At 47.0% G+C, this 13,195-nt stretch overlaps 1 protein-coding gene across 1 annotated transcript in view; it reads right to left on the bottom strand.

The window, feature by feature from the left end:
• hmcn2 (hemicentin 2) overlaps positions 1 to 13,195 on the bottom strand; it is a 49,822-nt gene that overhangs the window by 31,625 nt on the left and 5,002 nt on the right. The window contains exons 4-22 of the mRNA XM_061816502.1: positions 12,815 to 12,937; positions 8,458 to 8,629; positions 8,267 to 8,373; positions 8,081 to 8,201; positions 7,732 to 7,995; positions 7,468 to 7,612; positions 6,997 to 7,118; positions 6,443 to 6,715; positions 5,981 to 6,122; positions 5,573 to 5,700; positions 4,596 to 4,709; positions 4,366 to 4,524; positions 4,096 to 4,290; positions 3,512 to 3,607; positions 3,279 to 3,406; positions 3,042 to 3,186; positions 2,623 to 2,735; positions 967 to 1,126; positions 720 to 879 (exon numbers count right to left, since the gene is read on the bottom strand). Coding sequence (XP_061672486.1) covers positions 720 to 879; positions 967 to 1,126; positions 2,623 to 2,735; positions 3,042 to 3,186; positions 3,279 to 3,406; positions 3,512 to 3,607; positions 4,096 to 4,290; positions 4,366 to 4,524; positions 4,596 to 4,709; positions 5,573 to 5,700; positions 5,981 to 6,122; positions 6,443 to 6,715; positions 6,997 to 7,118; positions 7,468 to 7,612; positions 7,732 to 7,995; positions 8,081 to 8,201; positions 8,267 to 8,373; positions 8,458 to 8,629; positions 12,815 to 12,937 — 2,867 coding nt within the window. The remainder of the gene's footprint in view (positions 1 to 719; positions 880 to 966; positions 1,127 to 2,622; positions 2,736 to 3,041; positions 3,187 to 3,278; positions 3,407 to 3,511; positions 3,608 to 4,095; positions 4,291 to 4,365; positions 4,525 to 4,595; positions 4,710 to 5,572; positions 5,701 to 5,980; positions 6,123 to 6,442; positions 6,716 to 6,996; positions 7,119 to 7,467; positions 7,613 to 7,731; positions 7,996 to 8,080; positions 8,202 to 8,266; positions 8,374 to 8,457; positions 8,630 to 12,814; positions 12,938 to 13,195) is intronic.

Genomic DNA, 13,195 nt, shown 5'->3' with positions numbered 1-13,195 from the left:
GCCGACTCCCCTAATTTGCATGAAATCAGCACCTCAGTCGCCCGTTCTGTACCGAGCCGCTTGCATGTGTCTGCTGTGGCTACATTTGTAGAGTGCGGGGGCCGTGTGGGGGTTGCTCACACAGACATGTTATTCTCATCAGACAGGACTAGTAAAGAGTCAACATGTTGTTTTATTGCTCACGCACCCCAGGGATTCCCAACTTCAGGCAGACGGGGCTTGTATCTTTTCTCATCTGTCAGTTTTCTTCCCCTCTTCCTGACATCCCCCGCACCACCACCCACATTTCCCTTCTTCATGACGCCGACGAGCCTTTCTGCATTTGAGTCAAGCCCCCAGTCGTCCTCCCGTCCGCCCATTTCGTCAGCGAGTCTGCCTTCTATCTTGTTTGGCGCGTACTGAGTCGGGCCGCCTGTCCGCAGCCGGTTTGACCACACATGAACGTGAATTGTGCGGGTTCCAGATGTTCCACCTCAGTATAGCTCGCACATGAGGGCTACACAAAACTCCCTCGCGGACTGTTGGCTCCTGCGCCAGGCTGCACTTTGAAGGGCATCATCAAAAACTTGAGTGTCAATGACCGGCGGGCAGACTCCCATGTCGAGTCTGAGTCACATGCGAGATCAGATGTCGGGCATGCTGAGCAACTTTGTCTTTTACTAAACACACTGTTGCCACAATGATTAAAAAAAAAAAAAAAAAAAAAACCTTCCACTTACCCTGCTGTGACAGGGGGAATGGGGTGACCATTTCTGTTCCACGTGACAAGCGGCGACGGACTCCCTTGGGCCTCACAAGGTAGAACTACCTCCGTTCCCACCTCTGCAGCCATTTCCACCGTGGCGTCACCGTCGCTCACCCCCGTTATCACCGGCATTGCTGGGAAAAGGGAAACGACTCTGTGTGCAAGCTGTCAAAGGAACCGCTGCGCTCGGGTGGCTGCGGTCAGACATTTATTTGCCTTACTGTTAACACTGAGCTGGATTTCTCGACTGGCGTAACCCACGGCGCTCGTGGCGGTACAGACGTAGATTCCTGCATCGTCGGCGGTGGGGTGGGGGATGTGGAGGTGTCCGTCGGGGTTAGCCTGAAGCGAGGAGCTTTCCCGAGGCAGAGGTTGCCTTCCCTAAAGTGACAGCATGCATTCAATGCACTTCGGCACATGCATGACACTGAGCTCCATTTTAGGCGCACGGCAAAACCTTTCATGTCGAATATAATTACAAGGCGACCCACTGACCTGTTCTCTATCCTCACGACGAACATACAAGAAATCAGACCGCTGCCTTCTCACTCACTTTAAACATTAAATAGCTTTTACACAATCACACTTAATTGGCAAGTCGCCTCCTGTAATGTATTTGAGCGTGCAGCAGCATGCTGATGAAATTGTTTGGGGGGAAAAAAAAGCAAAGAAATCGGGCTCCAAGCCCTGATGTGACATTTATAAGCACAACACAGCCTTTGTAGAGCATTTATGTTTTATAGTTTTGAAAGCTCGACGGAACTAAACGAGTGCAAAAGTAAGCAAAACAGCAGAGAGCTAAACACACTGCAATCAAGGGTGCAAAGAGAACCATAAAAGATGCATGACTGAGGGCAGCATAAACAAAATGGGTCTTCATTTGGTATCTATAGCGCTTGACTCTGGAACAAACTACTTTTGAATTAACGTTATTCGATTCATGCACTCGGGCGGCACGGTGGATCAGTTGGAAAAAGCGCTGGCCTCACAGTTCTGAGGACCCGGGTTCGATCCAGGCCTCGCCTGTGTGGAGTTTGCATGTTCTCCCCGTGCCTGAGTGGGTTTTCTCCGGGTGCTCCCGTTTCCTCTGACATCCCAAAAACATGCAACATTAATTGGACACACTAAATTGCCCCTAGGTGTGATTGTGAGAAGGGATGTTTGTCTCTATTTGCCCTGCGATTGGCTTGCAACTAGATCAGGGTGTACCCCGCCTCCTGTACGTTGACAGCTGGGACAGGCTCCAGAACTCCCCGCGACCCTCGTGAGGATAAGCGGCTAAGAAAATGGATGGATGGAATTCATGCACTCTATCATTAGATTAATTCAAAATGATATTGTGCCATGGAGCAGCACAGTGAAAAACGTGGCTCACGTCTCTGCCTCACAGTCAAAGGTTCTGGGTTGCATCTCAGATCGGGGAGAACATGTAAGCTTTACTCCACTCAAAAGGGTACAAGCTGAGTTTCCAACCCAGAAAACTTTGAGTGTGATGCCAACAATGGAATAATGAAACATAATTGATATTCGGTTCAATATATTTAAAGAATATCATATGAAAAAGAAGTTGGCAAAGAAAGGGGGAAACCTAAGGCAATACGCTGCTATTAGATATGTTTGGGATATGTAATCTTTTCATCATTCTCTCCGGCAAAAGATGGACAACCTGTACAAATAAGTACCACCTTGAGAAAGTGCATATCCCTTTTCCATCATGTTTAATTGAGTACTGCTTTTATATATAAGTTGCAGGCCAGTAGTACTGTTCTGTATTTACATCTTGATGCCTCTCTTTTTTTATTATTATTACAAACCAGAGTAAGGAATACATGGCCCAGAAATGCAGCCAAAATAATAAAAAATGTCATTAGGCCTACCTTGGACCAGACCACAACTGGCTTAGGAACGCCACTGGTCTCACACGATAACGTGATGGCTACTCCCTCGTTGGCGATGTAGCGGTAGGGCCCAGCGTTGATCTCGGGGGCCACTGTGAAGAAAGTAGGGAACAGCTGACTATTTGCTGGGCCCTCGCAATTATCACTGGCCTTAGAAGGCCAACTGCATCGGCGCTTGAGGCATTTATTCATTATAAAGTGATGAGCCACAATCTGGCTTGCCTGTCATCATCCTCTCATGAGCAAAATGACCCCAGTGCTCCAAGCATGTAGCAACTTGAAGCTTCTCACTATGATGACAGCAGGTGCTCAGAATTACACTTATCCGCAATGACTTTCCTTCAAGTCTATCTGGAGTCTTCAGCACGGCGAGGCCGTGAAAACGGAACATTTCTTACCGTGGACCTCCAGGGACACCGTGATGTTCGCGGAGCCTGCTGGATTCACTGCGGTGCAAACATAGGCCCCAGAATCTTCTGGGACCGCTCTTTCAACGTATAAACTTCCATCGCTCCTGACAAATATTCTCCCATTCAGCTGAACCTTTGCAGGGGGGAAAAAAAAGACAGCCATCACACAATAACTACCGTATAATATACTGTTATCAAATTTCACAGTTCGATACGCCGCCTTACAGCTTTCCCATTCCGTGACCAGCGTCTTTCTGGGAGAGGTATTCCCTCCAGCAGCATACACGGGATGCTCAGGGATTGTCCGACGCCAGCGGTGACGACGGGGGCACCTTGAGCTAAGAGTGGGGGCTCTGCAATTGTGATTCATGCGTGAACATTAATCAAGACGCTTCAAGAGTTTGCAGTTTGTAGGGATGCAGTCAGGCGCAAAAGAAAAAAAGTGTAAACATGCCCACCCAGTCCAGTGACACTAACTCTCGCCTCGGCTTTGACGGTTCCGAACTGGTTTGTGGCCTCGCAGATGTACGGCCCCTCATCATCCAGCCAGACACCTGAAGTAAATGTGAACACCAGCACGATCACCTCAAATACAGCGACACGACACCCCCTGCACTGCTGAGATAAGCAGCGACTCCGCCAATTACGAGGAACAAAAGTCCGCACTCGAACAACAAGTGGCCCTACGCAGTAATTAAAAGTCAAAAATAGAAAGGAACAGGATTAATGGGTTTGCCTGTGCTGACAGCACACGTCCCCCTCAGTCATCCTGGCAGATGAGCGTTTGTTAGATCGAGTCTTTAGATTCTCGCGTCAAAGTTGGAGCAGACCGTGACCAGACATGCAAATTTAAAGCACATGGAGTGAGATATTAATGTCTCCTTAAATGAAAACAGGCTAACCAAAAAAATAATGTGTCGTTGACTAAGAATGATCTAATTTATCAGGATGTATAGACTGTATAACCCTTGACATGCCAGTGTCAGGCGATCACGGCATTAACGATGCTCAGGACTGGGGCAATGCCCCGTGGGAAACTCACTCTGAATCAGAAGGAATCCATTCTCCATTTGCATTTTCCTGCTGTGACTTTCCGTCCTTGGGAGAATCGGTCTCCCATCTTGAGTGTACCAGGTGACCGTCGGTCGCGGGAAACCTCGAGCGACACAGGGAAGGGTGACGTTCTCACCTACGTTAGCTGCCCTGTCGACCGGTGCCTCGGAGAAGAGAGGGCCCGCTGCGGTGCGAAAAAGGCGTCAGACGGCCATTTTCCTTTGTTTGGGTTGACTTCAGGGGGCGGTCCCGGTCTTACCTCCGACCTCCAAAGTGACTGTAGCAGAGGAGGTCCCGGCAGGGCTGCTGGCCACACATTTGTACTGACCGGCATCTACCTCCTGTACCCCTCGAATGTGCAGGCTCCCGCGTTGGACATCCTGCTCAACAAAGGGGGCGGATCCCACCTCAAGTTTCCCTGGAAATAAAAAATAAATACTTTCTTGCATTTTATCTAATTGTATTCAAGTAGGTTATACTGAAAGTTACCTTTAAACCAATGGACAAGAGGAGGTGGAGTCCCACTGGCCTGGCACTCCAGAGTGGCATCCCCTCCAACAGCTACAAGCAGGACCTGCTGGATCACTTTTATAATAGGCACCTCTGGGTGGGGGTGGAGGGGGGACAACAAGAGTCAGACACAGTTCAAGTGCAATTATAAATTATTCAAACAGTCTGGTGTTTTGTTTTGTTTTTTCCGATTCGTGAGCCAAAAGTTGCAAAACAAAACTTACTCTCAAGTCATGACTAATGTAACAGCATAGCTTTGACATTCAGTATACAGTACCAGTGAGTTTCAAAAAGCCTGTTGCCAAGCTTACATTAATAAATATCATTGTCAGAAGAGCCACATTGCTTTGAGATCCCGGAATACATAGTGCATAATTCATAATGCTCCTACTGCTCTGTCAGATTATTGACTTTTTACAAACAATATTGGCAAGTCATTTCTGAAACTTGAAATTTTAACACATCCATCCATCCATCCCTCCATCCATCCATTTTCTTTGCCACTTATCCTCACAAGGGTCACGGGGAGTGCTGGAACCTATCCCATCTGTCAACCTGGCAGGAGGCAGGGTACACCCTGAACTGGTCGCCACCCAATCGCAGGGCACATTGAGACAAACATCTCCACTCGCAATCACACCGAGAGGCAATTTTGAGTGTCAAATTAATGTCGCATGTTTTTGGGGTGTGGGAGGAAACCGGAGTGCCCGGAGAAAACCAACGCAGGCACGGGGAGAACATGCAAACTCCACACAGGTGGGGCCGGGATCAAACCCGGTTCCCCAGAACTGTGAGGCCAATGTTTTACCAGCTGATCCACCGTCCCGCCAATTTTAACACTAAATCAAATTAATAATTAAAAGAAGAGAGAGATCATGTTACGGAAGAACATGGCCACAAGTGCCATATTTGAAGCGTCATTAACAGAAGCCTTTAAAAGTTGTTCAGTTAGATACCTGCATAAGTAAGTAAAGCAGATTGCGAGGCAGTCCCAGCCACATTGCTGGCCAGGCATGTGTAGTTCCCAGCATCCTCCGGGGTGGCCCCCTTTATGGTCAAGACTCCATTTTGGTGCAGACTCAACCTGCATCAGGTAATTGGCAGAATTCACGTTGCTGTCTCACATTGATTACATTTGCAGGTGTGCTGCAAAGCGCACTTTAGTGCAAAACTGTTTTTGGTTCTCTTGTGTAACAAGTCATGCTGTATACGTTTGCCTCAATACGCACATAAACACTGTTTGGCAAAGCATTCTTTACACCAGAACAATGATTCAAACCGGATGCAACAATCTCTCGTAGCTAAAGGGGAATGTAATGAGTGCTTTGTGCGGGAGGTGTTGAGCGGGCTGAGAGGCCTCTTACCTCGGCCGATTAGCAAGGAACGCGTTTCCATGGCTCCAGAAGAGCAAAGGAGGGGGAGAGCCGGACGCTGAGCAGACAAGGCGGATTTCGTCCCCTCTGGAAAAGAGCTGCCTTTGGGGGTGAAGCACCACAGAAGGTCCCTCTGCAGTCCGAAGGAATCAAAGATTTGCGACAGTTATGACACTGTGGCATTTATAATTTACCAACTTAAACATGGGGAAACAATCCAACCCAGCGGCACTGAGGCAGCTGTTTGCGAAATTCATCAGGAAAGTGTGAGGCCGCGCTACAATTGAAACCAAACATTCTTTAACGTGCATCATGAGAAATGATTTCTGACAAGGATGTGGCTCAATACGACTGTCGGATGGCTCAACCCGTAATGGAAACCAGATGACGGCGTACAGACGGGAACCAGGAGGCCCCGGTTAAGTATTCAGACAGATGACCGTTGGAGCGTACCTGGGACCAAGAGCCACACGGTGATGCTGGTGTCTCCGTGGGCATTCGCCGCCACGCAGCGGTACTCCCCTGCATCCTGAGTCCGCACGTCGCTGATCTGCAGGGATGAGTCGGACAGCAGCCTCACCCTCCCTGAGCGAGCTCGGATGGCGCGACCTGCTCGATGCCAGGTCAAGTTGTAGCGCATGGTGCCCTCCACCTGGCAGGACAGCGCGGCCGCGCCGCCCACTGAAGACGTCACGTTGACTGCTGCCTTCAGTACAGGAGGAGGCTCTGTTTATGGGGGGAAAGACCAAAATACAACACTTTGGAGCAAAAACTGCAATAAAAATGAAAAAAATGCAGTAGAAGAAAATGAAAATAAAAATTTGACTTTTCCATGCTTGAACAACAATGAGGAAGTGTGTGTAGCGTTGTTTGTTTCCACCACGGTGTACAGCGAAGTACAGGCAACAGAATAGAATTTTAGGGAGAAATATTGTCCAAATCTGGGTTTAATGTTACACATCATGGTTAGGCAAGCTGAACTCTACCCTGTAAGTGTTGTGCAGTACCTCTGACCGTCAGCTGGGTTAGCGCACGTCCTTGTCCCGCGCCGCTCTGCGCTATGCACTCATAAAAGCCCTCATCCTCCGCTGAAGCACGGTCAATATCCCATGATGCAGTGGCAGACTTCCTGATACAAAAACCAGCAAGTTTGGTTCAGCGGCTTCGCACGCCAGTAGCAGTGAGATCTTATTTCACGTCACATTTAGTTAGTATCGAAGGTTCACACTTGGATTTTCCCCAAAGGTCTGCGGTAATTCAAAACAGAGCATTTGGGATAGATGAGACATATTATTAATTGATCAAGACAAGTGAGCGTTGTTTACACTCTATGGTCTTGCTCCCTGTGACATATGAGCCGATGCTAACCACCTCACTGCCAGAAATATGTGTGGTCGATATAATTATCTCATTAGAACTGCAGCGTGTTCTGAAGTAAGAATGTAATGCCCTTTCAAAAGGTATAAAAGAGAAGTTACTGGAAGAATTTCTCCTCCCCCAGTGTCGTTCCACTTCTGGCGAATCTTAGCCTGTAAGGTAGGTCGCTCTCCACCGAACAGCCAATCGTAGCAGGCTGCATGTAGAACGCCTTCACTGCATCAGGCATGTTCACAGCTGGGGGAGCTACAAAAGGGAGGAAACAAAGGTCAAAGGCCACTTGAGAGATTGATGAGGTGCCGCAACGTTCGCAGTACTGTATAGCCAAACTAAGAGACACGTCTGGAAGGCAGGTAGACCCGTACCTGGAACGATGTTGGTGTACGAGACACTCGACAGGCGCTGGAAGCGATAGCCCTCCTCGTCTCTGCCCGTTGTCTTGATGAAGAAACTCTGGGAAGGCGTGTATAACTCTGGGACAGGCCAAAGCCCTTGTTGGCCAAGGTCAGAGGGCAGAGGCACTTGGATGGTACGTAGGGAACGTCCTGACCCAGACATTAGCTCGACGTGACTCAAGTGACCTGGAGGTTTTAGGCCTGTGCATTTTAGCAAAACATATGCTGGAAGTCCTGAAATGCACAAAATCCATCAAACTGTCATTCCACTGCACTGTTTTTTGGACAAACAAAGAGCTAACAAGAACATGAGCAGCACCTTTGATTGGCCTCTCCCTGGTTTGGTTGAACTCTTGGACAGGTGCGCTTGAAAAGCCCGCCCGGAAGTCGAGATTGCTGACCCCTGTGACCCTCAGCGTATGGCGACCACCGCAACTCACCTTTAGGATGAACGCGAAACCATGAGCCCTGTTGTCATAAGTCCAAAAGATTCCAAGTCGGGTACCTTCAGTTTCCATGTGCCAGGCCTGGGAAGCTTCAGGTTCACAACACGAGCTGAGTTGGGAATGTTCAGAAGCTCTGTCAGTCCCTGATCAATGCCTACAACACGGCCTAAAAGGCAGAGTAAAAAAAAAAAAAAAGCAATTCCAGCTTTAATGTGTGTTGAGACACTAGTGGAGCCGTTGTGTTGTATACCAAGGGGATCGGTCAGCTCGATTTGCGGAGCAGGCCCACTGAGTGACACCGTGACCTCTCGGAGGCTGGGGTCAAAGGGCACTTCCCACTGGTTCTCCTGAGCGCTGTCGTGATTTGAGGACAGTAGATGGACCTTCATGGTCTGAATAGTCTCCTCGACCCACTTTAATACCTAGCAAGCGGAGAAAAGCACGGGGGGAGAAAATGAAATTTCATGCTGGTGAATGAGATGAAGCTGGGATCTGTCAAACTTCTTCTGTCAAGGTTTCCCTCCCAATAGGATAAAAGCAGGAAGGATATGATCGTGACCTTGCCCAAGCATCGGTCTGCTCTGTGTTTTTGCATTTTTCTTTTTCGTCATCATCTTTTTAGACTGCTGAACTGTCAAAGTGATAACCCCAATTTTTTTTTTTGCACTTTCCAGGCACTATTCCCAAGACAGCCAACAGCATTTCACTTTTTAGGAATCATATTATCTCTGCGTCTGTATGTTTTACAAACCCAACTCTATTTTCAAATCAGTTATATCAATATATCGATTCCCTTTTCCCAGACAAACGTTATTTCTCACATGTTCCAAAAGTATTCAGAACGCTCCTAAAACAACATGTGATGGCTCGATTACATTAAATTGGAAAAGCAGCCATCATGGCAGACTATAAATCCTCGTCTGTAACTCTCCAGAAAAAATGAAACTCAGACGACTGTAGTATATAGAATTACAGTTTGGACAGGTGCTCGACTACTTCCTTTTGTTGTCTGAAAAATGAAAACAGAAGCAGTAAAAAAAAAAACACTGACATTTCCCAGTCTCATTGTGGTGGCCACAATGGACCCAGTGTCCTCCACCTTCCAAACGCTTAATCACCAACCGCTGTCGAGTATTTGTTTTGACCTTGTATAGCGAGCCGTTGTGGTTATGCTGCATCTGTAAGGAAAACAGAACCTGCAGTGGGCCCTTCGATGAAGGAGCCAGATACAACACATTTTTAGACATTTACGGAAACCCCAAAACAAGGAAGCCTTTGATAACATAATCATCAGACCTACACGGTTTTGTCTATGAGGTCTACCTAGTGCTGACAGCAGCTGGTTCCTCTTTGACATTTTACAACTGGAAACAGCTGTAATGTCTGCCATATGTGTAGTCGTCACCTGCAGAGCAGGATACTGCTAAGAGGTGACCTACATCTGGCCCGAAATGGTCTCTCTTGCCTCCACAAAAGAGCACAGAAGACTACGGCATGAGTCTGCCCTCGCGGCCCAGATCAAAACAAGTGGAGGGCTGACATGGAGGGACTGCCGTCCACGCAACACTGCTCATCTGAAGCACGCTGAACTGTGCAGCTACGCCCCGTTTCAGCTCTTGGGAATTGTGAAACCTCCTTTGAGGTTTTTCCGTTGAACAAGGCTACAGGGTTCTCGCAAAGACTCACTTTGCTATTCATAGAAGAATGTCGAATGGACTAAATTAACCGACCAGAGGTTGAGACTCTATTGAACAGCTTGACTGCATTGTTGGATCAAGCGTCCATTTTGTATTTGGAAAGGTCTACCAACTGCACTCACCCGGATTTGCAAGAAACTGTTCTACTTCAAAAGAAGATTACCCGAGCCCAGATGGACCGCGAGACTACACGTTGAGCTGCAAAACACCTGCCGAGACCTTTTATGTGAGTCCTTCGGTCTTTCCAGAGAGGCGGTGTTTGTTTTGCACACTCACAAAGATGTCTTGAGGAATACGTGTAACCTTGGTTTAATTTTATTGCAAATAACCATTACAGATGCTTGAATCCCCCTGCATCGACTTAATGAGAAAACCACGGGGCCGAGTTTAGAACGATGTCTTCAACACACAAATGCATGTATAGAACACACACACGCACACACAAAACAACATGCTCCAATATTTAATATGCATTATATTATACTTTAAAACAAGCATCTTCATTTCTGACCAAGGCTCAAGGCTACTAATGATTAATGATTGCATCCCAGATTATGATCCTAGCTGGACGGTACTTTAATGAGCTACTCCAAAATATTATTAATGAGCAGTCAAATTCCAGTACTGCAAAGAACGCAAAACGCAAAGCTAACAATGATCCGCTGTGCGCAGAACCGGGACGAGCCCCGTCGGGCAGCTGTCGGACGGAGAAAAACCGTGACAGATCATATCCTGGGATTAGAAAGTAATATAAGAGTGTTTGCTCTTCGCTCTCACTCCGTGGATACCACAGACAAAGACGCTTGGCCACAAAATGCAGTCGAGGGTATTTTATAGGACCCGACAACGTAACTCTTGTTAGAAGATTGAACAATTTGCATTCATTTGCCAAATGCACGCTACCGGAGATCTGTGGCTAGGTAATCTTGAAATACATTGAATTACATTGATTTAAAACATGTCAAGATGCTAGTTCCAGCAGCAAAGCCCACCTGGGGTTGAGATAATAGCACTCTCCTGTTCCCTACACTAAAAAAAATAAATCAATCCAATTCAAATGGACATGCAGGCACTCATGAAAATGAAGTCGTGCCACACAGGCCTGCATGTTTGGTTGCATGCATGCATAACTTGATGGAAAACAGAACTCCCCTCCACCCCACCGACCTTAACACACACACATACACAAAGATGTTGGAGTTCATGGGTTCAGTAGAAAACCACAAGACAGGGCCGTTGGCTCGGGTTCGGCACGGTCCAGCCCGGTGCTGTGCTGACAGGCAGGAAACTGGCGTCTCCTGTCCAGGGAAGACGGATTTCTCTTACATTCTCCTTGGAAGCCAGCACGGCCATCTTCGGCAATTGTCTAATAATGCCAACATATGAAGCATCATCTTTACAATTAGATGGATCAGGAGAGATTTTCTGCAATTGTACTTCTAATCCCTGCCACACAATGGATTTGGGTTTGCTCTATCAGCATTTATAATGTTTCCTCATTAGTCATCGGCACATCAGTTTCCAGAACCACTGTCCTATATTGAAAACGGACCAATTGCAACATGAAGGGTTCTATGGCTAATCAACTCTTGATTTAAATTAAAACTATCGTACGGTACAGTCCACAACCATGTCCAGAATCCGAACAAAAACTATGTGAGAAGGTACCTGAACCTTTAACATCTTTTTGCTCCTACATAACAATCAAAAGGGAGACAATTTTCTATCCATGTTCTTTCAACTTGTCGGGAATATCACGGCAAACTGAGACAAGATGTTTGAGGTATCTGAGGTCAAAGATCTCTCCATCCATCCACTTTTTCAACTACTTGTCACGTTCAGGGCCGAGGGGAGCTGAAGCCGACTGACAGTTGACTTCAGACAAAAGGCAGACGACACCCCGGACTGGTCACCAGTCAGTCACAGGCAAGATGTCGAGACGTCACAGAAGGGGAAGAGCTAAATCAATTTCCTTATTCAATTTTGTCACAAGAGCCATGGCCAAATTTTGAAACATTTTAGTGGCGCCTGAGCGTCTTTAAATCAAATCTATGTTAGTACGCCTAAAAATGTACCATCACTGATCGAGGTGGGCGGAACAGTGGCTCAGCTGGTAAAACGTTGGCCTCACAGTTCTGAGGTCCCTGGTTCAATCCCGGCCCCGCCTGTGTGGAGTTCGCATGTTCTCCCCATGCGTGCGTGGCTTTTCTCCGAACGCTCCGGTTTCCTCCCCCATCCACATCCCAAAAACATCCAACATTAATTGGACACCCTAAATTGCCCCTAGGTGTGATTGTGAGTGCGGCTGTTTGTCTCCATGTGCCCTGCGATTGGCTGGCAACCAGTTCAGGGTGTACTCTGCCTCATGCCCATTGATAGCTGGGATAGGCTCCAGCACTCCCCGCGACCCTTGTGAGGATGAGCGGCAATGAAAATGGATGGATGGATGGGAAATCGAGGTAATTAGAATGCATATTAGAACAATGTCTTCGACTAATAGGAAGCAGACAAAGTGCAATACAATTTTATTCTTAGCACAAAACATTTTACAATTGTTTTCTGAACTGGCGAGTTTATTAGTAGTTAATACATTCACAACTGGGACTTGGCGCGCTACCAGTGCAATGTCATATGCTGCACTTGTGTAGTTGTGTCCCCCACAATATAATTGCAATTAATGCGCTTCAGGTTCTGAAAATATGTTGAGCGGTTTCACTCTCGTTCGACAAAAAAATTTCCATTATCAAGCTGTCCTTTTATTTAAAAATGACAATGCACTGTGCGCTTGAGGAACCAATGAGAGGCTAAACAACCCCAAAGGTTCCGCTCAACTGACGTTGACTGTCCAATCAGACGTCGCTTCTGTTTGTCGAAGGACTGAAATGGAAGACTTCTTTGTCACGCTCTCACCTCATTGACCTGCTGCTTGTCCAAGTGAAAGATCTGCCCTGAGGACGTGGCTGCAATCTCCTCGTAGACCTTGTAGCCAGGCTGGGAACGGTCACCGCAATCTCCGGTCAGCACAAAAACTACCTGCCAACACGAGAGAAGAGATAATCGACTTTCTTTTGAAGACCTTTGAAGACCAAAGTGACACTGACGCCTTTTGTCATGGAGAGACTTCTATTTCAGTGTACTTAATTTTATTGTTTTCTCATTGCCTTGCATAACTTTTTTTTTGTCCTTAAAAATGGAGTGACACTTGATATTGATTCAGTGACTGTAAAAAAATTCACAATCTTTCACTACACACTCCTCCCATATTTTATTCCTTTGAATTCTCTGAAATTT

This window comes from Syngnathoides biaculeatus, chromosome 4 (genome assembly GCF_019802595.1).
Source record: "Syngnathoides biaculeatus isolate LvHL_M chromosome 4, ASM1980259v1, whole genome shotgun sequence".
Lineage (NCBI taxonomy): Eukaryota > Metazoa > Chordata > Actinopteri > Syngnathiformes > Syngnathidae > Syngnathoides > Syngnathoides biaculeatus.
The sequence above is the reverse complement of the archived record's forward strand: the minus strand, read 5'-3'. Positions and strand labels throughout refer to the sequence as shown.